The sequence below is a fragment of the Dryobates pubescens genome, chromosome 20, assembly GCF_014839835.1.
Source record: "Dryobates pubescens isolate bDryPub1 chromosome 20, bDryPub1.pri, whole genome shotgun sequence".
Lineage (NCBI taxonomy): Eukaryota > Metazoa > Chordata > Aves > Piciformes > Picidae > Dryobates > Dryobates pubescens.
The window spans coordinates 17,020,216-17,048,088 of NC_071631.1; the positions used below are offsets into that span (position 1 = coordinate 17,020,216).

At 56.1% G+C, this 27,873-nt stretch overlaps 1 protein-coding gene across 1 annotated transcript; it reads left to right on the forward strand.

Annotated features, from left to right (window-relative positions):
* On the forward strand, window positions 1-27,862 carry EVPL (envoplakin). The gene is made up of 22 exons (XM_009897934.2): window positions 1-214; window positions 7,293-7,392; window positions 7,877-8,031; window positions 9,049-9,172; window positions 9,798-9,923; window positions 10,198-10,236; window positions 10,945-11,106; window positions 11,739-11,846; window positions 12,512-12,607; window positions 12,964-13,089; window positions 13,932-14,078; window positions 14,223-14,377; window positions 16,210-16,307; window positions 17,349-17,530; window positions 18,266-18,444; window positions 19,553-19,691; window positions 20,226-20,419; window positions 20,897-21,047; window positions 22,102-22,185; window positions 22,271-22,381; window positions 23,185-23,277; window positions 24,059-27,862. The coding sequence occupies exons 1-22, from the start codon at window positions 141-143 to the stop codon at window positions 27,506-27,508; spliced, it is 6,093 nt and encodes a 2,030-aa protein (XP_009896236.2). The 5' UTR covers window positions 1-140; the 3' UTR covers window positions 27,509-27,862.
* Window positions 27,863-27,873: the final 11 nt, after the last annotated feature.

Here is a 27,873-nt window from a genome sequence, read left to right on the forward strand (position 1 = left end):
GGAGGAGCCTCCCAGAAACTGCTCTTTAGCTGCCGCCGAGGACCTTCCCCGGCTGAGTCTCGCTCCTTCCATCCCCGCAGCACCGCCAGCGCCCCCCGAGGCTTCGCAGGCGCCCGGAGACCAGCTGGGACCTCACCAACATGTTCAAGGGGGTGAACAAAGGCTCCCCGAGCAGAAGTTCCCCCAACAGAGGTTCTCCTGTCAAGCCAAGCAAGTAAGTGTGACCTCTCTCCTCTCTCTGAGCTGGCCTGGGGACCCTGGGAGAAGATGAGGGAAGAGCCTTCCTAAGCCACCCTAGGAGCCCTTCCTCTTTGTGGAGCAGACAGAAAGCTGGGGCTTGGTGGTGGGAGCTGATGCCAAACCGTGGTGTGCCCCAGCTGTTGCCCCGGGCTTCAGTGGGGTTTGTGCTCCAGCCCAGGAGTGGCTGCACAGCCCCTGGGATGTGCAGTGCCTGAGGAGATGCTGAGAGCTGTGTCAGTTGAGCAGGGAGGTCCAAAGCCCCTGTTGGGCAGGTAGGAGCAGGGAGAACAAATGCAGCCTCTTTGCTTGGGTGGAGCAAGATCTGCTCCGTGGTGAAGCAGATACTCAGCCTGGGTTTGAGATCCCAGGGCTCACTGGCTGTAGGAGGCTGCTGTGATGCTGAGCTGGGATTCCTGAAGCATGCTCAGGTTGGTGCTGCTCAGGTGGTGAAGGTGGCTGAGGGCTGCTGGTGTCTGCTCGGATGCATGCTGGGGACAGGCTGGGTCTCTGCAGGTCAAATCGTTGAGGATGCCTCTTTCAGGCCTGGTAGAGGCAGCACCAAAAGGATCTGGCAGCCACATCCCCTCTGCAGAGATTGCCTAAGCTCCCAGGGGGGGTGTGTGTGTGTGTGTGTGGTGGGCCCAAGGTGCTTCCCTTGGAGCAGGGAGCACGGTGGGGGCTCCTGCTAAGAGCTCATCCCTCCCTGCAGCTGCTAGCTCAGGGTTGTTTTCCACCTTCTCAGCAGCACTGCTCTTTGCCATGACTGGTGCTGCAGAATCCCCATCCCCAGACAGGCTCAGAGGCTGAGGACATCCCAGAGGGGCTGTTCTGAGGAGGAGAGGGGTGCTGGGCCCGTGCTGGGGGTGCAGCAGCAGCAGCCCAGGGTGGTGTGTGTGCAGACACCCCATGGGGCTGCACCCAGCTGCAGAGTTTATGAGGCCAAGCCCCACGTTGGCAAACAGCACTGAGGAGGGTGGTGGCCAGGTGCTGCTGGGCAGGGCAGCAGAACCTGGGGAGGAGGTGGCCCCCACAAAGGCTGAGTCTTCCTCATGTAGGAACTGGACTCCTGCCATGAGAAGCTTCTGCCTCAGTGGAGCTGAGCACTCACAGACTCATCCTGGAGACAACCTGGGGTGTTCTCTGAGCACCAAGCCTCTGCTGGGGCCTGACTGCACTGAGACATCTCTCCAGAAGCTCCAGGGCTGTGTCAGCCTCTGGTTTGAGCCTTGCTACCCAGCTTCCCAGCTGGCTTTCAGCCTGGGCTGGGCATTCCTCAGGAGGCTTCCTGGGACAGCTCCCTGCAGCACCACGGGAGAGTTTTGGTCAGGTTCTCCCCCAGCCTGAGCCTCTCTGGATAACTGCAGCTGCATTCCAGCAAGACTTCACCCCTCTTGTGGATGGAGGCTGGAGCCAGCAGCCTGGCAGTTACTGAGCTAGTTGTGCCTGGTTTTGGAGGCACCAACCCCCAGACAAAGCCTCACTCCTTTGGCCATGACCTGGGGCTTGGTCAGTGCCCACAGTGGCTCAGAAAAGGAAGTTGAATGAGTTGTGTCAGGAGCAGCTGCCAGCACAGCATCCACAGATGGCCCCAAGAGAATGTTGGTGGCCCATAGCTGGTCTTGGTGGCCCCAAGGCCAGAAGTTCAGCAGCAGCTTCCTGGAGGTTCATGATCAGCTGCTGCTGGTACAGACCCCTAGAGAGGTAGCTCACCCTGGTCCCTGGGACCCTGCTGCTGAGCATCCCTCAGCTCTCAGGGCTCTTTGCTGTCTCCACGTGGTGGATGCACCCCAGGGAGGCAGTGACAAGCACAGGTCTGTCCCTGAAGAGCATCTAGGAGGTGCTGCATCGTGGGGCAGAAAGGGCAAGCTCCTGAGGAGGAGGAGTGGACTCCACTCTGGCAGGACTGGCTGCCCAGCTGTGATCTTGATGAAGGCTGTGGGTGGCTTTGGGGGTGGATGGCAAGTCACCTCATGGTTTCATTGTCTCCTGGCATTGCTGCCTCTGCCACCACCTCCCTCTGCCTCTCCCTGATCAGAGCAGCATGGTCCCCAGGCTGGCAGACATGGGGACTAACCCAGCACTGGCTGGGGGTGTGGGTGGGCTGCTGCCAGCAGGTCAGGCTGGCAGATCAGAGCCAGTGTGAGGAATTCTCTGTGTCAGGGAGCTTTGGGATCTGCCTTGTGGCCAAGGGTCCCTGGAAGGAGGGGCTGGAGGGATCAGGGCTGAGGTGGGTGTGTGCTGTGGCCCTGCCCAAACAGTGCTCTGGTTGGAGTGACCAGGAATGCAGGACAGCCCTGCCCCTGCTCAGAGACACTGTCCCTTGTGTGCAGTTGGACTGTCCAGGGGGCAGAAAGTGGTATGAGAAATGAACCAATTAATAAGGATAATAACAGTGCTCTGCCTCTCCTAGGCATGAAATAGCCCCAGGGAGGAGGCCTGCCCTGGCTCTGGAGGAGGAGAGGTGGAGCTCTGCCCAGCCTTGCCCTTGGCCATCATGGCCAGCCCAGGGCTAAGCTGTAAGCACAGATCAGGGGCAGGGTTGGACCCAAGCTCCAGGAGGCTGAGGGATGCCCACTGTGAGCCTGGGCAAGCTTGTGGTTCATCACATCCCATCCAAGTGTTGGGGGCACTGCCCAGGGGCAGCAGGGACAGCCCCAGGGAAGGACATTGATGCAGCTGTGTCACTGCAGGCTGTGTGGATCTGTGTTGATGTGGACAGGAGAAGCTCACACTGCACCTGCCATGGTCAGTGGTGGTCTGGGCACTTCTCTAAGCATGCAGGTACCAAACAGGTTCCTCAGCATTGCTTTCACCCTGACCAAGGCATCTGGCAAGGGTGGGAGGCTCAGGTGAGGACAGAGGGCTTCTCTTGTCTGGCACCCAGGGCAGTGTGGGGAAACCTTTCCCCTCCCAGGACATCCCCTCTCTGGCTAAGTGCTCCTCAAGCATCCATGCTAATCTTTTCCAGACTCTGAGGTGGTTTGGCTGCTGGCAAGCTGCTTGCAGTCCAGTTGCTGGCTCCAGGGTCTCCAGGTCTCCTCTTCTCTCAGGTTTCACAGGCCTCCTGGCTCTCCCCTTCAGGACACACAGAGGAGAGCTCCCTCTGCTCCTGAGCCAATACTCTGCAGGCTGCATTACATTCCCTGGAGATCAGGCTGTTTGCAACAGCATCCTCACTTCTAAGCCCAGGTGCCCCAAGCAGTGCAGGCTGGGGGTGGGCAAGGCCAAGTGCTGGGGGTGGGCAAGGCCAAGCCCTCCTGGCTGGGTGGTTGCTGATCTTTTCAGTCCATAGTTTTGGAATGGAATGGAATGGAATTAACCAGGTTGGAAGAGACCTTTGAGATCATCAAGTCCAACCTATCACCCAACACCATCTAATCAACTAAACCATGGCACCAAGCACCCCATCCTGTCTCTTCCTAAACACCTCCAGTGATGGTGACTCCACCACCTCCCTGGGCAGCACATCCCAATGGCCAATCTCTCTTTCTATGAAGAACTTCTTCCTAACATCCAGCCTAAACCTCCCCTGGCACAGCTTGAGACTGTTTTGGTGTGGGTTGGCCTCAACAAATCTGATTTGTGTGTCCAGCCTCAGGACCCAAGAGAGCACAGGCTGTTAGGGGCTGGAAGGGACCTCTGGAGATCACCTGGGGTATCCCAGTGTCCTTCAGCCTGGAAGGAAGGGGGTGCCACCAGCAATAAGCAGGAGTCTGTGGGTGGCAAGGATGGATCGTCGCTCCTCCCTCCTTGGCGTGGCACAGAGGTATCCATGGCCACATGAGGCTCCCATTCATACCCTCCCTAGGTGGGAGCTGCACCCCACCAGTCCCCCTGGGAGGAGGGATTCTGCCTGGTGCATGGGGAAGAGGCATCCATCCCCTGGGATGTCGGCCAGCCCATGACTCACCATCTCCTCCCTGCGCAGAGAGCCTGGGCAGGACATTTGGGTGGTGCTAAGTATTTGCTCATGGGACACCACCTCATTCCAGGCATGTTGAGGATGAGTGGGAGGTTGTGTAACCTCCTGGGCAGAGGGGACCTGCTGGGGCTTCCAGCCTGCTGCGTGCTCAGGCTCCCCAGGAGCCAGTCCTGGCTCTGTGCTGCTCCCATCCAGCCGGTGGTGGTGGGACATGGGACTGCCCTTCATCCCCTTGAGCTCTGCAGCTTACCCCAGGAAAGGCCCCCATGGGGCAGAGATGAGGCAGGAGGGATCTCTACCAGGGTGTAAAAGACAGGGTGCAGCAGGTGGCAAGAAAGCTGGGGAGGGACTTTTGAGGGTGTCAGGGAGGGATAGGACTGGGGGGAATGGAGCAAAACCAGAAATGGGTAGATTCAGATTGGATGTCAGGAAGAAGTTGTTCCCCATGAGGGTGGTGAGAGACTGGCACAGGTTGCCCAGGGAGGTGGTGGAAGCCTCATCCCTGGAGGTGTTTGCAGCCAGGCTGGATGTGGCTGTGAGCAACCTGCTGCAGTGTGAGGTGTCCCTGCCCATGGCAGGGGGGTTGGAACTGGCTGAGCCTTGAGGTCCCTTCCAGCCCTGACAATTGTATGGGTCTATGACACTGATGACAAATGCCCTACACAGGCTCTTTGCCTCCATGATCCTTGGAAGGGGACCCTGCAGAAGAGGCCACTGCCAGGGCACAGCAGCCCCTGGGCACTGCTGAAGTGCAGTCTGCAGGCAGGGAAGCTGAGGCATGGCCAGGAGAAGCTGCCAGCCCTACCCCACACCACCCTCTTGGGAAATCAAACCCAGAGAGGAGCCAGGGAGAGGGGGCAGGAGGCTGCTGTGAGCAGGAGCTTGGGGCTGTGGGTGACACAGGCTTGGCCATGGTCAGTGTGGGCTGAGCTGACTTGAGACAGGAGCTCCACCTGTGGCATCTGAATGCTTGGCTTGGGGTGAGCACAGAACACCCCAGTGCTTCCCAGGCACTTGGGGCTGAAACAAATGACTGCCCCAGCATCTGCTATGGCCTCTGGTGTGAGCTGTGGGGTGGTTGGAGCCAGGATGAGGAGCTGGAGCAATGACAGCCATTAAGGGAACCACTTCCTGCTGCCTTTGCTGGATTTGGGGGCTAGGAGGGAAACCACAGGGCTGGAGGGTAGGTGTGGGTAGCTTTGCTTCAGGGCATCACCTTTCTCCTGCCTTCTTCCTCCATCAAAGAGGTGCCAACCAGCCCTTCCTCTCAGCTGACCCATACAGGGTCCCCTTGTTGCTGCTCAAGCTCTTTCCTCCTGCTCTCAGCCCCCAGAGTCATGCCCTAACCACGCTGAGCCTCTGCTGGGCTCTGTCCCACAGCACTCACCCAAGGACCTGTGTCCCTCCATGCTGCTCTCAGTCCACACCCTCCCACCTCTGCCTGCCCCCATCCTGGCAGCACAGTGCTCTCCCTGCCTAGAGGCTAGGGCTGGCACTGTCCTCCAGGGCAGAAACAACAGGACACAGGGACACAGGTGGCACCAAGGTTGGTGCTTCCTTCTCCTCAGGGAACTTTGGGAGCCATCCCATGCCCTGCTGCAAGCTCTGGGTCCAGCTGCTCCAAGCAGGGCTCTCACTGCTCGTTCACAGCAGTGGTGGTGGGGTAAGGGCCATGATGGTGCCCAGCAGCTGTGTGATGGCACCAAGGTGAGAGGCCACAGGGGGTGCTCTGATGAGACCCTCCAGTGAATCTTCACCATGGAGAAGAGGCTTGGTGGTTGTGCTGTGGGAAATTTGTCCCCAAGCCCTGAAAGCAGCGTGGCTGCAACAGCCTAAGCAGTGCCTGGGGGGGCCTGTAGTGCCTGTAGCAAGCCCTTGTTCACTGCAGCCCAGTCCTGGGGTGGCACTGAGCTGCCCAGCATCTCGACAGGCTGAGCTGCAGAGCACTTTGCATGAAAGGAGAGCACAGGATGGCAGCTCTGGCTCAGTCTGAAGTGCCATCTCACCCTCCCAAGCAGCCAAGGGCAGACACCCAGGGAAGCACCTCCAAACAGGGCAAGCACGTTGTGCTGCCTCTGCAGGCTGCTCTCCTGGCCTCCAGCTGTCTGTGGCTTTGGCTCTTCCCATTCCAGATGTGCTTTGGCTGCAGCTGGGAGCCCTATAGCAATTTCTTTTCTTTTCTTTTCTTCTGATGCTTTTGGAATCCTCAGGAACTTCTAAACATCTGTGGTGTCCTGTGGCAGGGAGTTGTGCAGATGAGCTGCATGCTGGGCAAAAAGCCCCTGCCCACTTGCTCAGGGCACACCACCTCTGATCTTCTAGACCCACAGAATTGGCAGGGTTGGAAGGGACCTCAAGGCTCAGCCAGTTCAACCCCCCTGCCATGGGCAGGGACACCTCACACTACAGCAGGTTGCTCACAGCCACATCCAGCCTGGCTGCAAACACCTCCAGGGATGAGGCTTCCACCACCTCCATGGGCAACCTGTGCCAGTCTCTCACCACCCTCATGGGGAAGAACTTCTTCCTAACATCCAATCTGAATCTACCCATTTCTAGTTTTGCTCCATTCCCCTCCCAGTCCTATCCCTCCCTGACACCCTCAAAAGTCCCTCCCCAGCTTTCTTGCAGTCCCCTTAAGATACTGGAAGGCCACAGTTAGGTCTCCTCAGAGCCTTCTCCTCTCCAGACTGCAGAACCCCAACTCTCTCAGCCTGTCCTCATAGCAGAGCAGCTCCAGCCCTCTGCTCATCCTCGTGGCCCTTCTCTGGACACCTTCCAGCACCTCCAGATCCTTCCTGTAACAGAGACTCCAGAACTGGATGCAGTGCTCCAGGTGGGGTCTCAGCAGAGTGGAGCAGAGGGGCAGAATCCCCTCTCTGGCCCTGCTGGCCACACTTCTCTTGCTGCAGCCCAGGCTCTTCTTGGCTCTCTGGGCTGAAGGCAGCAGCCAGGCACTGACCACTTGCAGGCATCCATGCCCTTGGTCACAGCTTCAGGCTCTTTCTTTGGGGACCAGGAGGAGATGGGGGAAAGGCTTGAAGGAGCACATGTGTCAGGTCCTGGGCAGTGGTGAGGAGGGTGAGCATTGCCTTCACCCAAGCTTTTGCTTTGCTGCTCCCCCTCTCAGGTCCTCCACCAACGAGCTGGCTGTGCTCATCTCCCGCATGCAGACAAATGCTGACCAGGTGGAGAAGGACATCCTGGAGACACAGTCCAGACTCAAGCAGGTGAGCTGTGGCAGAGGGTGGCAGGAAGGTGAAAAGCTTCACCTGGAAGCGTGGTGTCTGGGCCAGCAGGGCAGGTGTCTGCTCTGTGCATCAGGTGCTCAGCGCTGGCGCAGGTTTGGAGGCTGACTGGAGGCTGGGGAGGAACAGAGAACCCCAGAGAGCCTCCCAGCCCCTGGGGCTGCAGACCAGGGCCTCCCAGGTTCTAGCCTCTGTGCTTTCTGCCTCATGTTTCCCACAGCCAAGGCTGCCTCACCTGCAGCAGCACAGCCCTGTGCCTCCCAGCACCCCCAGAGGCAGGCAGGCTGAGCCATGCTGGAGGGAGAGATGCTGAAGCAGGTGGCTGGGCAGCTCCCCAGCTGCACCCTTGCAGCAGGGTTCCTCTGTGGTCGGTGTGTTGGGCACCCTGGCCCACAGCATTGGGGATTGCTGGGAGGTCTGGATGATCCAGCCAGGCTCTCTCCCTCTGCTCTTCCCTGGTCTCCAGGATTCCAGCAATCACCAGAAGAGCAAAGCTTTTGAGTTCCAGCAGGAGAATGCCAGGGACCTGAAGGAAGCGGAGACCCTGCTGAAGGATCTCTTTCTGGACGTGGACCGTGCCAAGCGCCTGAAACACCCCCAGGCTCTGGAGATAGAGAAAGAGTGAGTGCAGCAGCAGGGGCAGGTGGGAGGGGGAGCCCCCCCAGGATCCAGCCTGAGCTCCAGTCCTTGCCACGAGCTGCTGCCTAAGCCAGCACTGGCTGGGGGTGTGGGTGGGCTGCTGCCGGCGGGTCAGGCTGGCAGATCAGAGCCGGTGTGAGGACTTCCCTGTGTCAGGGACACCCAGCTTTGGGATCTGCCTTGTGGCCAAGGGTCCCTGGAAGGGAGGGCTGGAGGGGATCAGGGACTGAGGTAGGTAGCTGTGGAGATAAGAGAAAGAGTGATGACAGGAGTGATGGGGGCAAGGAGCAATTGGGAGCCCCCTAGCCCCCCAGGATCGAGACTGAGCTCCAGTCCTTGCCATGAGCTGCAGAGTTTCACTCCCCACAGACTTTAGCTTCAAAATCAGGGCTTCTGCCAATATATTGGGGACAGCAGAAGGTGTCCCTGCCCTTGGCAGGGGGTTGGAACTGGATGGTCTTTAAGGTCCCTTCTACCCAATCTCATTCTGTGATCCTATGACAGAGGGGTGTGGGGCTGCCGGGGTGACCCCCACAGTGTTATTTGGGAGCTCTTGGAAGAGGTACCAGAGGAATGCAGAGTGAAACCATGACCCTCTCCCAGGGAAAATCCACTCCTCTGCCTCTCCTAATCTGCTCACCCTTCCTTCAAGCAAGCAGGGCTGGGTGTTTGAATGGGAGAAGAGCCTCAGGTAGCCTCTGGAGCTGTGCTCCTCTTCATTCTCCAGCCCTTCCAGGTGGAGATCAGGAGGGAAGAGTTGTTTCCTAGGTGGAAAAGGGGCAGCTCTGATCCCCCTGCAGCTTCCTTCTGGGCTGTAATTCCTGAGCCATCCCTGGAGATGGAGAGCAGCAGGACAAAGTGCTTCTGCTGCTGAAGAGCAGTGTCTCAAAGGGACAACAAGCATCTTGGGTCTTGGGGGTGAAATCTGGGCTCTACCAAGCCCACCTTGTTTCTCCCTCTTGCCAAGTGACCCTGAGGTGTGCCTTTTCCCCTTGGCAGCATCCAGCAGCTCCATGACCGTGTGACACAGCTGTGTGCAGAGTACAGGGCCCTCTATGAGCAGCTGAACATCCCTGATGTGGGGCCCAGGGTAGACTGGGCCAGGATCCTGGACCAAAAGATGGTAAGAGCAGCTGGGTTTGGATGTATCTCCCAACCCCTACAAGGGCAGACAACGTCCACAGAGCCTGCAGGGCTCTGCCAGCCATCATGTGCTCAGCATCACACTGTGGGTGGTGGAATTAACTCTGGGAAGGAGAAGGGCTCTTCTCCCACCCCCTAAAATTCTCTGGAGGACCCTCTTGATTGATCCCTTCTGATTAAGAGCTGCCTGAGGGGGATCAGGTAGAGATGCCATGCTCTGGGGTAAAAGGATGGGGAAGGTGATGCCTTCAAAGACTGTACAGCCTTTCATCCTAGGGTTCCACGCTGCAAGGTTTTGGCCTTGTGCAGTGCCCAGTTTGGAGTCACCTTGGGTTCCCTTGAGGGCTGGGTGGTAACCATGGCCATGCCCTGCATGCCACCATGGGAAGGGTGCCTGGTGGTTGGCACACCAGGGGTTTCTGGGCTGGTTATCTTTGCTCCTGTGTATGGCTGGGGAAACAGCAACCAAGAGCAGCCACAGTGAGCAGCAAGGAGTTCCCTTTCCCTTCCTCCTGGGCTGGTATCAGGTGGCAGCCCAGCCCCTGCCAGCACTCCATGGGGCTGCTCCTTGAAATCAAGGCCTTTGCCTGGCTCCTTTTGCACAGAAACAAGTCGACTCAGGACAGTATGGCCCTGGCATGTCAGAGCTGGAGAAGCAAATAGCTGAGCACAACATCCTCCAGAAGGAGATTGAAGCCTATGGCCTCCAGATCAAGAACCTCCGTTCTGGGGTAAGGCAACCTCCAGCCCCTCCTGGTTGTTGGCAGCTTCAGGTGGGGATCCTCTCTGCTCTGGTGTTCTCTCTACTTCTCCACCCTTGCCCTGCAGAGGGCATGGGGAGACCTGAGCTTGGACAGATCAAGCCAGGGAGGTGGTTCCTGAGTGGTTTCTAAAGCATCTTCCATAAACCATCTCATCTCCCACCACCTGTTTTGGTAACAGCATTTTTCTCTCTCTGTTTTTTTCTCTCTCTCTCTCTTTGATCTTGGCCATGTTGCAACCCAGGATGTGGCAGATTTAAAAAGCCAGTACAAGGACTTGCTGGTAAGTTCTTGGTGGTTTTCTGGGCACGTGGGGTCATGCAGCAGAGTAACACCAGCCCTGATGGGCAGGGAATGCCCAGCTCAGGGCAGGAGCTACCTCTGGTCTTGCACAGTGAAGTCATGTCCCTTATCTTCTTTCCCCATTTCCTCCCCACCTTGGGATGGGTGTAAATGTGGAGCATGCTGGCTGCCCTCAGGGCAGTGCTGTGGGTAAGATCTGGGTCTCCTCTTCGTGGGTCATTGATCTGGAGCTGCAGGTGTCCATCAGCTCAGGCTTACAGATGTGGCAGCAGAAACCCTGTCCCAGCCCACGCTGTTCCAAGCTGGGATTGCAAATGTTGAGGCTTGCCCTGATCCCTAGCAAGGGCTGCAGAGAGGAAACAAGCAGCTGGAGCCAAGGTGGTGGCCAGGAAGAAGGTGCTGGGTTTAGCCTGTGGAGGTTAAAGCTGAGGGATGGCATTTGTGGGGAGTGGAGCAGTGCTGGGCTCACTCTCAGCCTGCCCCAGGCACCAGCCCACACCTGAGAGTCTGGTTAGACAAACTTATCCTGTCTGTGAAGGAGGCAGAGGGAACAGCAGCCCCATCAGATAACAGCAAGGTGTCTCACCGAGGTCTCTGGGAATCTCCTGCGAGCTGGGTCCTGGGGAGGAGGACACTGCTTGGCCAAGGACCTGGCACCAATGCTGCCTCTCTCTGTGTGCATGGACAGAAAGCCTCCATCTGGCGTGGGCAGAGCCTGGGCAGCCTGTACCACCACCTCCAGGGCTGCACCAAGGAGCTGGGCTACCTGACAGAGCAGCAGACCAGGATCCTGAAGCAGGACTGGAGTGACCAGATGGTGGACGTCCAGAGCCTGCGCCGCGAGTACGAGGTGAGCCCCTGGGGGCGGCGGCGTGGCCTGGCCAGCGCGGGCTGCCCAAGCCCAGGCTGCCCAAGCCCAGGCTGCCCAAGCCCAGGCTGTCAGCTTTGCAGGCTGGACCCCAGCCTCCTGGGCAGCCACCACCAGCCCCGAGCCTGCTGCCCTCCCAGGGCAGCCCAGCGGTGCTGGGCACAGAAGCAGGGGTGGAAGAGACGCTCTGGGTCTGCAGCGGAGTTAAGGAGGAGATGCTCTGTCCCCTCCTGTCCCCAGAGCTGGCACATGGGATCAGACGTGAGAGAGCCACTGGTGAGGCTGCCAGTGGTCAGAGGGAAGGGAAGGGCTCAGTGTCCTGTCAGCCTCGAGGTCCGAAGCACAACACCCAGTGACTGCTACGTGCTGGGAGCAGGAAGAGGAGAGGGCTAATTGCTTAGGCAAATGCTCTGTGAATGAGTGCCCTGATGCCTCCCGAGGGCCCAGCCTGGCTCATTTGTTTTGCCTTTGCCTGGCCCTTTCTTTGTTAAAAAGCAAGCAGCCAAACAAAGGTCTCTCTGTTTTGGGAGCCTTTTCTCTGCTCCATAGGGTTTGGTGCCCCAGGAGACCACTCTGTGCTCCCCAAGGTCGTGAAAGTTCTCTTCCCCCCTCAGGATTTCAAGTCCAATGAGCTGCTCAGCCAGGAGGAGTTTGTGAACCATCTTCAGGACGATGGGGATAGGATGATTGAGCTGAAGCACCCAGCTGTCAAACCCATCCAGGTAGGGGAAGAGGTCTCCTCCCAAGCCCTGTAAGGGAAACAGGATGTCTCTGTGCATCAGGAGTCAGGAGCTGGGTTGGTAGAGACCTCACCACCTCTTCTGCAGAGCTGCTGTGTCAATCTTCCCTTCTGCACTGCACCCACTGTGCTGCAGCATCTCTCCGCCTGCCCCAGCCCTTTGGGGAGGCTGAGAGCAGTGCAGGGTGTTCTACCCTTCAGAAACCTCCAGCAGATAGTGGCTGACATCTGTGTGCTGGGACCAGCTCCTGCTCTGGTGCTCAGACATGAGCAGCTGCAGTCATGCTGCTGTGAGACTCCAGCTCTGACCTGGCTAGAACCTCTCCCCAGTGAAGCCACCTCCCAACCTCCAAGGCTGTGTTTCCAAGCCCATGGACACAGTGGCAAGCTGAGGTGGGCTTTCAGCCACCAGCACCACTGGAACTGAGACCCCTTGAGAAATGGTGGCTGGCTCTGGGTGAGCCAGGTCCTTGCCAAGCAGTGCCCTTGCTCAGGCTCAGCATCAGGCAGTGCCTGGGCATAGCTTTGTCTCTGCCCAGCAGCAATCTTTCCTCTTCCTCTGATCTCTGGGACTTCTGGGGAAAGGAAGGCTGGTGGGGGGGGGGGAGATAGCTGGAGCCCACTGAGTCATGCTCTGTCCCACCACAGGCTCACCAGGAGGCCCTGAAGAATGAGTGGCAGAATTTCCTCAACCTCTGCATTTGCCAGGAGAGTCAGCTGAAAAGTGTGGAGAGCTATAAGAAGGTAAGAAGCAATGAGGAGAGCACTGCTACAAGGTCAAGGCTGGGACGTTGCTGCCACATGGCTGCAAGGTCAAGGCTGGGATGAGGATGGGAGAGCCTTTGCTTGCACCTAGTGAGGGTGTTTTGGGGAAACACCCCCCAAAACATGGTCATTACCTGGGGCTTGTCTCTTGATTGGGATCATTTGCCTGTGGCTCAGGTGATGGAGGGTCCTTTTCCAAGCACACTCTGAGGATGGTCTGTAGGGTCTTGTGTGCCCCAGTCAGGCTGTGGGAGAGATGCTGGGACCTGAGAGGCCCCACTGGACTTGGAGACAATAATGTCCTCTCATCCCTGATTTCCTGCCCCCACCTCCAGTTCCAGGATGATGCTGAGGCTGTGAGCCACTCCCTCAAGAAGATGAACACTGACCTGGACACCAAATACAGCAAGTTCAATAAAGGCAGCCCTGGTGTGGTGTCAGATCTGCTGCTTCAGCTGGAGGTGAGGTCTTCAGGGCTGCTGATGCTAGCCAGAGCCAAGGGCAGGCCAAACATTGCAACCTCCCCAGGAGATAAGGGAGGTTATAAGGGAAGAGATGGGTAAATAACTCTCCTGGGACAGCTCATCCCAGCTCTGGGCTAGGGAAGGAGAAGTCCTTGGCAATGCTGTGCTCTGCACACTGAGTCCCTGTAGCCCCAGAAGGTCCACATTGCAGGGCAGTGACCCCTGGAAGACGCTTGTCTCCATCAATGACACACAGCCAGGCCCCAGATCACCATCAGAGTAAAGGAGAAGCATGGGGAGGAGCTGTGCCTTGCCCTAAACATGAGAAACTTGGATTAGAGGGCCCACAGACAGCATGAGCTGCTGGCATCCAAGCAGGGGGGAAAGGTCCTCCCATCTCCTCAGCGCTCTCATGGGCCAAAGGCAAGGGAGGGAATAAAAAATCTGACCTCAGGGCTGAGGTGCAGGTAGGAGAGGAACTGTTGCCCAGGGGAGAGGGAGGAGACGTGGTATCTTCACAGGCATGCAACACATTTAGCTCCCAAGAGGTGCTGAGATCTCAGTGCCTCCTCACACTGCAATGCAGCCACCTCTTGGCAGCTGTCTCTTCCTCTTCTGAGAAGAAAACCTTCTCCAGGGGATTTTAGTATGACAGGATGGGACCACCCTGGGCAAACTCAGGCTGTGCCTCCAAGGGCAGTTCTGCTGTGAGCGAAGGAAACCAAGCAGTGATCACCCAAGGATGGAGAACCGGCCCCAGCACACCCACTGCAGCGTGGTCAGCCCCTGCCTTGCCTTCCAAGCCTGGCCATGACCACTGTCTCCCCTGCTTTGTCTAGAATGAGGAGAAGGCAGTGAAGCAGGCAGAGAAGAGCATCGCCGACCTGAAGAGGAGGAGCAAAGACATCAGCCCCCTGAAACTGCGCAGGACACGGCCCCCCCAGAGCCTCACCCTGGACACCCTCTGTGACTGGGATGCTGGGGAGGTGAGGGCTTGACTAGCAGTGCCCTCAGATGAGGCAGACAGCTGGATTCTTCTCTGGCTGCTCCAGCTCTTGGCTCCTGGTGGGAGGAGCGGCTCCAGTGTCGGGAAGCCAAGCCTGTGACCGGGGTCTGTGTCTGTGTGCCAGGTGCAGCTGACCAGAGGTGACAAGTACACCCTGAAGGACAACAGCAACCCAGAGATGTGGGTGGTGCAGAGCAGCGCTGGTGTGGTCCAGGAAGCACCTTCTGCCTGCTTCTCCATCCCTCCACCCGACCCTGAGTCCATAGACAAGGTCAACAGGTGAGTCTGCAGTGGAGAGCTCAGCCCAGACAGATGCTCTTGGGTCAGAGGCAGCCTGACTGCCTCAGCTGCAGACCTGAAAGGGGGCTGTAGCCAGGTGGGGGTTGGTCTCTTCTCCCAGGCAACCAGCACCAGAACAAGAGGACACAGTCTCAAGCTGTGCCAGGGGAAGTTTAGGCTCGAGCTGAGGAGAAAGCTCTCCCCATAAAGAGTAATTGGCCATTGGGATGTGCTGCCCAGGGAGGTGGTGGAGTCACCATCCCTGGAGGTGTTCCAAAAAGGCTTGGATGTGGCACTTGGAGCCATGGTTTAGCTGTCAGGAGGTGTTAGGTATTAGGTAAGAGGTTGGACTTGATGACCTCTGAGGTCTTTCCCAACCTGGTTGATTCTGTGATTCTGTGCAAGAGCAGCTGGGAAGAGCCCTCTGGGGTGTCCCTCCTGGACAGGGGTTGTTTCCTGCACCCAAGTATCTCATCCAGGTTCCTGCCACTCCTCAAGAGCCCTGCACCCTCCGTGGACCTCACTGTCAAAGAGTTTTCTGGCAGGCAAGGTTGATTTCTTCACCCAAACATGTGACTTGCATAGGTTTGATTAAATTCACTGCAGAATCAGTCTGGAGCTTGGGACTTGCCAAACAGGACGGAGTTATCTGTGGGATCTCCTCTCAAGCAGCCCCCAGCTGGAGATTAAGAGCTGTTCCTTCCACCACCATGTGTTCCACTGCCTGGTGCTCCTGCAGCTGGAGTGGTTCCCACAGGATGGGGTTGGCAGTGCAGGGGAGCTTTGGCATTCCCTTTGGCATTCCCTTTATGGAGCTGGGATCAGTCGGTGCCGCTGAGCGCTGTGGAAAGGCCACAGCCCAGACCTGCAGCCAGCTGGGCATACCCACAAGGGGCACCCAGATCCCCAGTCATGCAGGGGGGATAGCTTCATTGTGTGGCTCCTCCTGAGAGCAAAACCCCCTTCACACATCCCAGGTTACTGAATCCTTTGGATTTCTGGGGTTTGTGTGTGTGGTAAAACGGAAAGGAAAACATTTGGAACGCAGGACGGTCCCAGAATGGCTGGAAGGGACCTTCAAAGGTCATCTGGTCCAGCCCCCTAGCAGTGAGCAGGGACATCCCCAACTAGATCAGGTTGCTTAGAGTCCCATCAGGCCTGACCTTGAATGTCTCCAGGGATGGGATCTCCAGTGTTCCATCACCCTCATCCTCCTGGAGAAGAGCACTGGAGGCAGTGCCTGGAAAACTCTCACCCCTTTCAGGCCACAGCTGACAGCTTGTTTCAGTCCCCACTGTTTGTTTCCCTTCCTACAACCAAAATATTGATCTTTCTTTGATTTCCCAGCTTGCTGCACCCTTCAGTTCTTCTGGGTATGTCCTGGCCCTGCAGAGGGACTGGATGGTGGCCAGAGGGACTGGGGCTTGGTGTCTTTGGAGCAGTCCAGGGTAGGGATGTGAGCTAGGCTGGTCCTTCAAAGGTTCCATCCTCTTGGTTCCATCAGAGATGTTTTGGCTGATTCCTGCTCCTTCCATGTGAGACTTGGTTTCTAGTGCAGCAGCCACAGCAGCAGCTGCTTGAAATCACTTCCTGTGACACTTGCAGGGTGCTGCAGGGACTGGAAGCACCTTCCCAGCTTTGATAGCTTCTGCTGAGGGCTGGAAACACTGCTTCCATTGGGAGAAACCAGCTGCTCAAACCAAGCAGCTGTTCTCCCCTTTCCTAAGGGACAGCTCTGAGTTACAAAAGGCTTCAGGCTCCCAGCCTGCCCCTGCCTCTGGGGACATTTGCTCACTGCAGCTCTTTCCTGTCCTGCTCCTCTCTGCTCACAGGCTGGAAGGGGAGCTGAACACAGTGAAGCAGAAGCGAGCAGCAGTGCAGAGCACCCTGAGACGCAGCCACAAGGAGCAGGTCCAGCCCAGCCAGCAAGGTAAGTCAGCTGCTTAGTCAAGCTCTCTCCACAGCAAGTCCTTGCCAACTCCTTTCAGAGCTCCCAGCCCAGGCTGGAAGCAGAGCACCCACCTGAGCAGGCAGAGGTACCTGGGGGTCAGGGTGAGGGTGCCTCCTGCTCTAGGGAAATGAGCAGAGGGGATAACCTGACTCCTGCTGCTGCTCAGGACTCACCACCTGGTCACAGAATTACAGGATGCATTGGAAGGGACCTTGAAAGCTCCTCCAGCCCAAGCCTCTGCAGAAAGCAGGGACATCTTCAACTAGATCAGGTTGCTCAGAGCCTTGTGCAACCTGACCTGGAATGTTTACAGGCATGGAGCATCTGCCACCTCTCTGGGCAGCCTGGGCCAGTGCCTCGCTACCCTCCTAGTGAATCATTTCATTTCTTACATCTAGTCTAAGTCTCAGGCAATTAGTTTAAACTCTCTGCAGCCTTTCTCAGACTGCTGAGATTGACCTCCAGCTCCATCAGTGGTTGTAGGGGGATGTGCCTGCCCAGAAGCTTTAATTAAATCTTCCTTGGGATCTGGATCTCTCACAGTCTCTTCCCTAGCTGGGGGCTGTGGAATAAGCAGGCAGCCATGGGTAAATCCCAGCTGCTGGCTAGCTGTGTTACCCCCACAGCTGTGCTTCAAAAGCTCCCAGGAAAGCTGAGCAGGGATATGTCTGCATGGCAGGACCTGTTTGTCCCTCTTTTGGACTTGAGCTCTGGCTGACCAGGGCAGAGCTAGACCCATTTTCCTAAGCCTTTGCCATGGGTAGGCACAGCCAAGTGTGTGATGCTCTGTGGGTTAGAAATGAGAACTGAGTTGTTTCTGGTTGCACCAAACCCCCGTGGCCAGGAGAAGCCTGTGTCCTTCAGAGCTGGCAAAGCACAGAGGGCAGAGCTTTGCAGCAGGGCTGTCATGAGAGGGAGCTGGAGCTGTAGGGACCATGTGTGGAAGAGCTTGGGGAAAGGGCCCAAGGCTGGGCTGACAGCTGAGCAATGAGGACTAATCCAGGCTGTGTCTCACTGCAGCTTTGCCCAAGAGCCCCCCTGCAGTCCAGGATGATCCACAAGCTGACCAGCTTCTTAGTAGACTGGATCATGTTGGCAAGGACCTGATCCACGTGGAGAAGGAGATCTTGACCCGAGTGAGGTCTCCAGTGAACTACAATGACCCCACAGATGACCTTGCCAGGAGGATCAAACAGCAGCAGGTGAGTGCTGCGGGCAGGTCGGAGCAGGAGGAGTTTGGCAGAGCTGTGCCCTTGGCCCAAAAGAGAACTGATGCATGAATCCCACAGGAGATGCCAGCCTCAAAGGAGGAAACCATGTTTCAGTTGCAAGGGTTTCAGGCTGGCCTGAGCCCTTTAAATGGGACAGGTCAGGCCAAACCCTTGAGAAGCACAGCCCCTTCTCTTGGCTGAGCTCTGCAGCAAGATGAGAGCTGTGGACCACTCCTGGGGAGTCCTCAGCCTTGTTGTGGGGGATGCTGTCACCTTTCAGTCTCAAGTCTGTGACATAAAAGGCTATGGGATAGAGGGAATTAATCCAAGGACCAGTTTTGGCTCCCCTGATGAGGAGTACAGACTGGTAGATGTAAAGGGGGACGGGAGGAGAGGCGGTGCCCTGGTGCCCTCCCCTTTCCTCTGGCATTAGAGCTGGATCCATAGTAGTTCACCTTGCTGCATCCTCATTTGTGGGTGTTTATCCAGGAGGATAGACTCAGGCAAGTAGGTTTCTTCCATCTCTGCCTGGTGGGATGTCTTTCCCACACCCTGCCATTGCCAGACAGCCCCAGTCCAGATGGGGCTGTGCCTCAAGGGCCAGATCCCTGTGAGTGAGCCACCACACCCCGAGCCCCACAGCAACAATCTGCCCCTGAGGGAGACACATTTTCACAGCAGCACTGCTGTGGCTGTGTTGGGTGACTCTGCTCTCTGCTGTGCCAGGAAACAGCAAAGAAACTTGAGCACCTGGGGGCAGCCAAGGATACCTTGCAGAAGGAGTGTGAGACCTACCTGTCCAAGAAACCCAGCAGCACCTCTGCTTCCCAGCTGCCTGTCACTTTGAATGCCCTCAGGAGTAAATACAACGATGTCAATATGCTCTCCAGCCTGTACAACGAGAAGTGAGTGGGGATGGCAAGGTCTGGGTGGGGATGAGGGAGGGAAGTCCTTACACAGAGGTATCAACACAGGATCATAGAATCAACCAGGTTGGAAAGGACCTCAGAGATCATCACGTCCAACCTCTTACCTAATACCTAACACCTCCTGACAACTAAACCATGGCTCCAAGTGCCACAACCAAACCTTATTTGAACACCTCCAGGGATGGGGACTCCACCACCTCCCTGGGCAGCACATCCCAATGGCCAATTACTCTCTGGGAAGAGCTTTCTCCACAGCTCGAGCCTAAACTTCCCCTGGCACAGCTTGAGACTGTGTCCTCTTGTTCTGGTACTGGTTGCCTGGGAGAAGAGACCAACCCCCACCTGGCTATGACCTCCCTTCAGGTACTTGTAGAGAGCAATTAGGTGTCCCCTGAGCCTCCTGTTCTCCAGGCTAAGCAACCCCAGCTCCCTCAGCCTCTCCTCACAGGGCTGTGCTCCAGACCCCTCCCCAGCCTCATTGCCCTTCTCTGGACACGTACATTACATACAGGTTGTAGCCAGGTGGGGGTTGGTCTCTTCTCCCAGGCAACCAGCACCAGAACAAGAGGACACAGTCTCAAGCTGTGCCAGGGGAGGTTTAGGCTGGATGTTAGGAAGAAGTTCTTCATAGAGAGAGTGATTGCCCATGGAATGTGCTGCCCAGGGAGGTGGTGGAGTCACCAGCACTGGAGGTGTTTAGGAAGAGACTGGATGAGGTGGTTGGTGCCATGGTTTAGTGGATTAGATAGTGTTGTATGATAGGTTGGACTTTATCTTGAAGGTCTCTTCCAACCTGGTCTGGTCCTCTTCTCTTTCTTTCTCTTGTCTCTCGTCTCTCTTCTCTCTTCTCCTCCATGGTCAAATCCCCCCCACTGTGGAAAGTCCACCACAGTGGGGTGTGTGCCAGTGCTGCCCTGTGTGGTGAAATGCAACATCTGACTTCTGGGGCAGCATGGTAGGGTTGTGAGTGCACAATGCTTGTTCTCTGATGTTAAACGAGCTTAAACATGCAAAATCAGAGAGAAGGGGAGAAGAATGGGGTGTCCCAGAGCTAACCTTGTCCTGTCATTTTTCCCTTCCCCAGGGCTAAGGCTGCCCTGAACTTGGAGACTCAGATTGAGAACACAGACAAGATTGTCAGCACGTTTGAGGCCAAGCTGGCTCAGGACAGCATCATCCCTGCATCCCCCAACGCTCTGCAGGACCGGGCCAACGACCTGCAGGTAGGGCCACATCAGGCTCTTTGGGAGGGGAGGTCTCTGAGCTCAGGCAGCAGTGGTGGGGAGAGCTGGACTTCACTCATGTGAGCAGCCCCAGGGGCCAGTGAGGAAGGATTCCTAGGGACTTGTTCCTTGAAAGCTTTATGTTGGTGCTGCAGGTTGACCTGCACTCACTGGCTAGCAGAAAGCTCTGTCCCTCTCAGGTTACCTTTGGAGTCCCTAAAAACATGATGCACCCCCTATCTCTGCTGCTCTGCCTCACACCCACCTCTCTGCTTTCCTGCTCCCAACCTCACTGCCCCATCATAGCACTCACTGTGACCCTTTTTTGCCTTCACCCTCAGCTTCTCCCTTGTGCTCCATGCACCATCCAACCCACCTTGCTTCCCACCTTCTTTACTGCTCCATCTCTTCCATGCTGTGTCCACCTTGGAGAGCCTGGCTACCCCCTAGGCACTGCACTGCCGTGTCAAGGGGGGGGTTTCTGGTTGGTGCCTGGACCAGGGCACTCCTGGAGGTGTCTTTTTGCCCCTGCAGAAGATGAAGCGGGAGCTGGTGGCCCAGGAGGACTGCGTGCTGAAGCTGAACCGGGGGCTGAAGGATGCTGAGCACAGCTGCAGTGCTGTGCAGAACAACTTCCAGGAGTACTGCCCCGACCTGCCCCGGCAGAAGCGGGAGGTGCAGCTCCTCAATGACCGCTACCACGCCGTGGCAGACCAGCTGGATCAGCGGTGAGGGTGGCAGCATCTCTCCTCCCCTTGACTAACCTGGACCAGCATTCCAGGCCCAGGAGTGTGGTCTTCATTGCAAGACCCTGATCCTGGCCACTGCTCTGCCACACCAAGGATCAGGGCTGTCCTGCTGTGTAGCTGCCACCACCCTAGGCAGAGCACAGGCTTTGAGCTTCCCGATAGAGAGCCTCTGCCTGCCCCAGTGGCTCTGCCCAGGGGCACCCTGGTGCTTAGCACTTCTCACAGGCATTGCTGTTGGTTGCCTGCCTTCTTCCTCCTCTTTCAAGTTGTGCTCATGCTGGAGTAGCAAACCTGATGTGCACAGGCTTGTGCTCCCTGCTCAGGGACCAGCTGTCACCCACTTGTGCTTCTTACCTTGGTGCTCGTTGTGGCGCCATTCTCACCACCTTTTTAGGAACCTGGCTGTGAATCTTTGCCCTTCCCCTTAATGTTCCTGTTCACCTTTGTGCTGTGCAGAGAGAAGACTCTCAGAAATATCAGCCTCACCTACCAGCAGTTCCAAAACTCCAACGAGAACCTGATGTTTTGGATGAACAACCTACCCAAGCACCAAGTGAAGACCACCGATGGGCCAAGCCAGATCAACTACAAGCTGCAGGCACAGAAGGTGTGTTCCAGGGCAAGGGGTCATAACCTGCAGCCTCACAGGGATGGGGGAATTTGCTTGTGAACAGCATGCAAAGTAGGGCCAGCCAGCTCCCAGCTGGGTGCTCCACCCATCACAGGGAATGAACAGGAAGGAGGACACAGCGGATCGCAGCCCACAGATGATGCATCTTGCCCCACTGCATTCATCTACAGGGCAAAGGTCCTCACCTGTGCTAGCCACCCCCAGGCTGACAGCCTCTTCATGGGGAGGGCACACCCAGGTCCTGAAAGATTGCACCTGGGGCTGAGATGTTGCATCTTTCTCTCCTTGAGCAGATACTGACTTGACTAGCTGAGATGATGAGATGGGGAGGTCTCTGTGTTGGCTGGTATTTATCTCATCCATGAGCACAGGCTCATGGGGGTTGGAAGGGGCCTCCAAAGACCATCCAACTCCCCTGCCAGAGCAGGACCACAGAATCCAGCACAGGTTGCTCAGGAACACATCCAGATGGGGCTTGAAAGTCTCCAGAGAAGGAGACTCCACAACCCCTCTGGGGAGCCTGTTCCAGTGCTCTGTGACCCTCACAGTGAAGAAGATCTTCCTCATGTTGAGGTGGAACCTCCTGTGCTGTAGTTTATATCCACTGCCCCTTTTCCTATCACAGGGTGCAAGTGAGCAGAGCCTGTCCCCTCCCTCTTGACACTCAGCCATCAGATAAACATTTATTAAATCCCCTCTCAGTTTTATCTTCTCCAGACTAAAAAGCCCCAGGACTCTCAGTCTCAGAGCAGTGCTGCTGTCCCTCAGTCATCCTCATAGCTCTCTGTTGGACCCTGTCCCTCTTGAACTGGGGAGCCCAAAGCTGGACACAGTAAATCAGTGTGGCAGGTCCTGGCCAAGTGAGAGCACTGCTGAGAACCTCTGAAGTCCCAGAGGCTCTTCCTAAATGTTCTGTTCTCACCATTCCCTCCAGTTTGAGGGGGAGCTACAGACCAAGAGTCTTACTGCAAGAGTATCACTGGGCTGCTGTATTTCAACCTGTCCCTAACATCCTGTGTGTCTCCTGCAGAGGCTGGTGGAGGAGATCAAAAGCAAGGAGCCCGAGAAGGATGCAGTAGTCAGACTGTCCCGGAGCTTGCAGTCCACCCTCAATGTATGGTTTGGTTCCCCCATGTAGAACTCCCTTAGCCTCTCACCCAGGAGATCCCAGCTGATTCTTCTGTTTCTGCTCTGACCAGGACTATGAACTTGAGGCAGGCAAGTACAGCTCTTCTCTGGACCCTACCCTGACTGACTCTGCTGCAAAGAGGCTGCGTGTGACCCCGCTACAAGAAAGCATCCAGGCTCAGGTGAAATGTTTAGATAAAGGCATGGAAACCATTATCCAGCTGCTTACCCAAGCCCCACATCCTCTACAAGGCCTTAGTCCCCTCTTGCAGCCACCACTGATCATGGTCCTAATCCCAAGGACAGATGTCATCAGGGATCTCTTTGTCTATGGGGCAAAGCAGCACATGAGGCCCAGCATTAGGGATGTGTGTGGCACCTTTGGTGGAGACTGCTGATGGTGTCTCCTTGCCATATTGTGTGTCACAGAGAGAGTTGTTGGCCACTGGAATGGGAGGTGGTGGTGGTGGAGTCCCCATCCCTGGAGGTGTTCAAAAAGGGATTGGACGTGGCACTTGGTGCCATGGCTTAGTAGTCATGATGTGTTGGGTGACAGGTTGGACTTGATGATCTCTGAGGTCTTTTCCAAACTTATTGATACTATGATTCTAAGAGAAAACTTGCAGGATGTGTGTGCAAGGACAGGACTGAGCCAGAGCTCCTCAGGGCTCTTCCCAGTTACACCCCAGTTCTCCTGCATCACCTTGGGCTGTTTGCCAGCTGCCATCCATCTGTGGCCCCAGGGGAATTTGGAAGTCTGGACCCTGTGTAGGGTAGCAGGCATCTAAGAGGCATTCAAATAAAAGGGTCAGGAGGTGCTACATGAGTCTTTAGACTCTGTGTTGCTGTAGAAAGTCAGATGTGAAGACACTAGTCCATGGAATGGTGAATCCAGGTGAAGAGAGAGGTGGGGAGACTGTGCTGTCCAAGAGAGCTGTGTCAGGGTGAGAGGGACAAGGCTCTCACTGCTGTTTTTCTCCTTCAGGAAAATGATGTCACCAAGCTCTACATGGAGCTGGCAGCAGAAAACAAACAGCAGCTCAGCAGGCTGGAGTTTGCCAAGAAGATTGTTGAGAAGGTACCAGCTAACAGCTCCTGGCCTGGTTGGGGTACTTTAGGTTGGATGCTGTAATGTTATTTCCAAAGCTGTCAGCAATTTCCTCAGCCTGGGATTCACTCACTCCTCATGCAGGTGTGAAGAAGGACAGGAATGGAAGTCCCTGTGAGGAAAAGTCTATGGAGTAATCACAGTTGCTCTGACACTCATCTTAGGTTGTGACTTGGATCACCTCTGCTGGCCCTCAACTCCAGGAAAAAAAACCAACAGTTTAGGGCTCTTAGGCACTGTCCTCAGCTCTGTCTAATCAACCTGCACAGCCTGACAACTCCAGCTTTGTCTGTGATGTGGCTGCTTACAACCTCCCAGGAACACTTCAAAGCAATAGGACTTATCTGCACTTATAGGGCTTGATCCAGCTGTAGGAAAGGTCTCTGGTCTGGATGACTTTCAGCGTGCTCAGGGAGGACAAGTGATTGAGCTGGGGTGGCAGGGATCTGCTGCACAGTGGGGACTGGGCTCATCACCCTCCTTCAGCTGCAGATAAAACAAGGCAGCACCAAGCACTTTTGTGGGCTGCTGCAGCACTTCCATGACAAAGGGAAGACACAGCAAGTCAGCTGCTTGAGATGGTGGCAGTGTGTCCTCATTTGCCATTCACAAAGAGCTTTATTTGGAGGCTCCCTGGGGATTCTGTAGCAGTTCTGTCTCCTGCCATGCCTTGCCTCTGCTCCAGACTCAGAGTGATTTGGTTTCCCTGCCACTTTAGGTTTTTGTTTCATTCTTTGGTTTTCCCTTGCAGAAGGAAGTGCATGAGGACATCGAAGCTGTTCGTGAGCACACCCAGCAGGCTGAAAACAAAGCCACCTCAAGCAGGGAGTCTGAGGGCCTGAAGTCACAGCTAGAGGAGGAAAGGAGGAAAGTGGCCAAGATTGAAGAGGAACTGGAGGAACACAGAAACAAGCTGCTATTGTTGAAGACTCAGAAGCCCATTGAAAGAGTGGAAGAAAAGGAGGTGATAGAGTATTACAGGGACCCACAGGTGGAGAGCAACCTGTCTAAGATGGCACAGCAGATCGAAGAGGAAGGCAAAAAGAGGCAGAGCCTGCAAGAAGACATCGAAGCGATGAGCCGGAAGCTTGCCCAGATGGAGAGCGAGAAGAAAGTTGCTCCTGCCCAGCTCCTCACCAAAGAGATCACCAAAATTGAGAAAGATCCAAGCCTGGAGAGCCAAGCAGCCAGTCTTCGTCAGGAGATCAAGCGTCTCCAGGAGGAAAGCTTGGCTGCTGCTTCTGAACTCGAGCAGCAGAGGAGGGAGCTGCACATGCTGGAGAGAAAGCAGCCCAACATCCGAGAGAAAGTGGTGGTGAAGGAGCTGATCAAACTGGAGAAAAACCCAGAAATGCTGAAGTCAGTCAGGACCCTGCAGCTCCAAATCAATGAGGAATCCTTCAAGAGGAAGTCTGCTGAGGAGGCCATAGGGAAAGTGAGGAACAAGATCGAGGAGGTGGAAAGGTTGATCGAAACGGCAGAACCCAAAATTATTGTCAAGGAGGTGAAGCAGGTGGAGCAGGACCCAGAGTTGCTGAAAGAGTCTTCCAAGCTTAAAACTCTGATTGAAGAAGAGAGGAGTAAAAACTTGGCGCTTACAGGAGAGCTGGGAGAGCTGCAGAGCCAGTACAGCATTGCAGGGAAGCAAAAACCAAGGGTGGAGGTTAAGGAGAGGGTCAATGAGATCTTCCTGGTGGATCCCGAAACGGAGAGGCAAATTGCACACCTGAAAAGGGAGCTGCAGGAGGTCACTCTGAAAAGGACCAAGGTGGACAGCCAAGTGGAAGAGGCCTTAGCAGAGCTCAATGTCCTCAGGTCGCAGAAACCGGTGGTGGAGTTTAAGGAGGTTATAGAGGAGGTGGTGAAACATGAGAAGAGTCCAGAGATCCTGAGGGAAATCGACAGGCTGAAAGAGCAGCTCAACGAACTGGTGAACACCAATGGCAGGACCCAAGAGCAGCTCATTAGGCTGCAGGGTGAAAGGGATGAATGGAAGAGGGAGAGATCCAAGGTGGAAACCAAGCTGGTGAACAAGGAAGTCATTCGGTACGAGAACGATCCCCTCCTGGAAAAAGAGGCCGACCGCCTGCGCCAAGAGGTGCGCATCATGGCCCAGAAGAGGAGAGCTGCGGAGGACGTGATCTACGACCTGCAGAACAAGTACATGCTGCTGGAGAGGCGAAAGCCAGAGGAGAAGGTGGTTGTCCAAGAGGTGATAGTGACTCAAAAGGACCCGAAGCTCCGCGATGAGCACAACAGGCTGAGCCGGAGCCTGGATGAGGAGGTGAGCAACCGGCGCCGCCTGGAACGTGAGGTGCAGCAGGTTCGGGCGCTGGTGGAGGAGCAGGAGAAGCTGCTGACCTTTCAGGAGGATCGGAGCAAGAGGCTTGCGCTGGAGAAGGAAATGAGGCAAATAACGCTGCGAATCAAGGAGCTGGAGGAGAGCCCGGCCCCGGTGCAAGAAAAAATCATCATGGAAGAAGTGGTGAAGCTGGAGAAGGATCCGGTCCTGGAACAGTCTGCCAGCAACCTGCGCGTGGAGCTGGACCGAGAGAAGATGGAGGTGCTGAACCTGCAGAGAGAATGCAAGAACCTGCAGATGCAGGTCGATGTCCTGCAGAAAACAAAATCCCAGGAGAAGACCATCTACAAGGAGGTGATTCGAGTGGAGAAGGACAGAGCGCTGGAGAACGAACGTGCACGCATCTGGGAGCTGCTGAGCAGGGAGAGGGGAGCCAAGCAGAAGGCAGAGGAGGAGGTACGGCGGCTCAGGGAGAAGATTGAGAAAGCTGAAGGCATGAAGAGGACATGGGCTCGTGAAGAGACGGAGCTGCAGAAAGCCAGGAACTTGGCCATCCAGGAGAGAGCCAACTTGGAGAGTGAACTGCGGGACCTGGAGAGGCAGAAGCAGCAGAAGGTCCTTTTCCTTCGGGAGGAGTCCAAGCTGCTTAGCCAACGGACTGAGAATGACAGGCAGAAGAAGAAGCAGCTGGAACACGAGTTCGCCCTGCTGGAAGCAGACATCCTCAGGGAGAAGGACCAGATCTACAACAAGGAGAGGTTCATTCGAGATCTCCAGTCAAAAGTCAACCGGGAAGAAATCAATCACGAGACCCAGATGAGAGAGACAAACCTCTCCACCAAGATCTCTATCTTGGACCCCGAGACAGGGAAGGATATGTCGCCTTACGAGGCCTACAAGAGAGGTATCATAGACAGGGGCCAGTACATCCAGCTGCAAGAGCTGGAATGTGACTGGGAGGAAGTCACCACCCTAGGCCCGAACGGGGAAGTCTCCCTTCTCCTTGACAAGAAGAGTGGGAAGCAGTACTCCATCGATGATGCACTGAGGCTGAGGAGGATCACCAAGGAGGAGTACCAGCTGTACCGGGATGGCAAGATTCCCATCTCTGAGTTTGCCTTGCTGGTGGCTGGGGAGTGCAAGCCTCCCTCATCCCTCTCTATCGGCTCCATCATCTCCAAATCTCCGGCCTCATCACCCACCACCCACCAAACCCAAAGCTTCTTCCCCTCAGCCTCACAGAAGTGTTTCTGTGACGACACATCCCCCATCGCCGGGGTGTATGACACCAGCACTGACACCAGGTACAACATCAAAACCGCTGTTGCCAAGAAGCTGCTGGATCCCGTGACTGCTCAGAAGCTGCTGGAAGCCCAGGCTGCCACGGGGGGCATCATAGATCTCATTTCTCGGGACCGGTTGTCAGTCCATAAGGCGGTCGAGAGGGGGCTGATCGACAGGACCTACATGCAGAGACTGCTCAATGCCCAGAAGGCTTTCACAGGGATCGAGGACCCTGTGACCAAGCGCAGGCTGTCTGTGGGTGAAGCAGTTCAGAAGGGCTGGATGACCAGGGACAGTGCTTTCCCCTACCTGGAGGTTCAGCATCTCACCGGCGGGCTCATCGACCCCAAGAAAACTGGCCGCATCCCCGTGCTGGAAGCCGCCCAGACCGGGATGATAACAGCTGACCTGGCCAACAGGCTCCAGGACGAGTCCAACTACGAGAAAGATCTCATTGACCCTATCACTAAAGAGAAGATAAACTACAAGGAGGCCATGGCTCTCTGCCAGAAGGATTCACCGAGCAGCCTCCTGCTGCTCCCGGCCACGTCAGAGGGGTATCAGCGGTACCACCCAGCCAGCCGCTCCCCCAAGTTCTCCCGGTTCAGGCACTGAGCGGCTCCAGAGGTGTGCTGGATCTGGTTCCTTCAGGAGTTCACCTCTCCAAAAGACCTCTCCCCACGGAGGCAGCAGGGATGACAGGAACGGAGCATCTAGCATTTAGGGCTGCATACTTTCTCTCTTAGCTATCTCTGCTTCCCAATGCAGCTTGGCCATGCCAGGAGGCCAGCAGGAGCGTGTGAGGACACACTGGGGGCCCTGCAGTCCCTCGGGCGCTGCTGTGACAGCAAAAGGGAGGGGAGTTCACTGTGAGAGCTCCACTGGCAGTAGGTTAAACGTGGTTATGGCCAGGAAAGAGGGAGAGCCAGAGTGGTTTCCAGTTGGGTCATTCTTCTGCATGCAATAAACGTAGAAAGTGT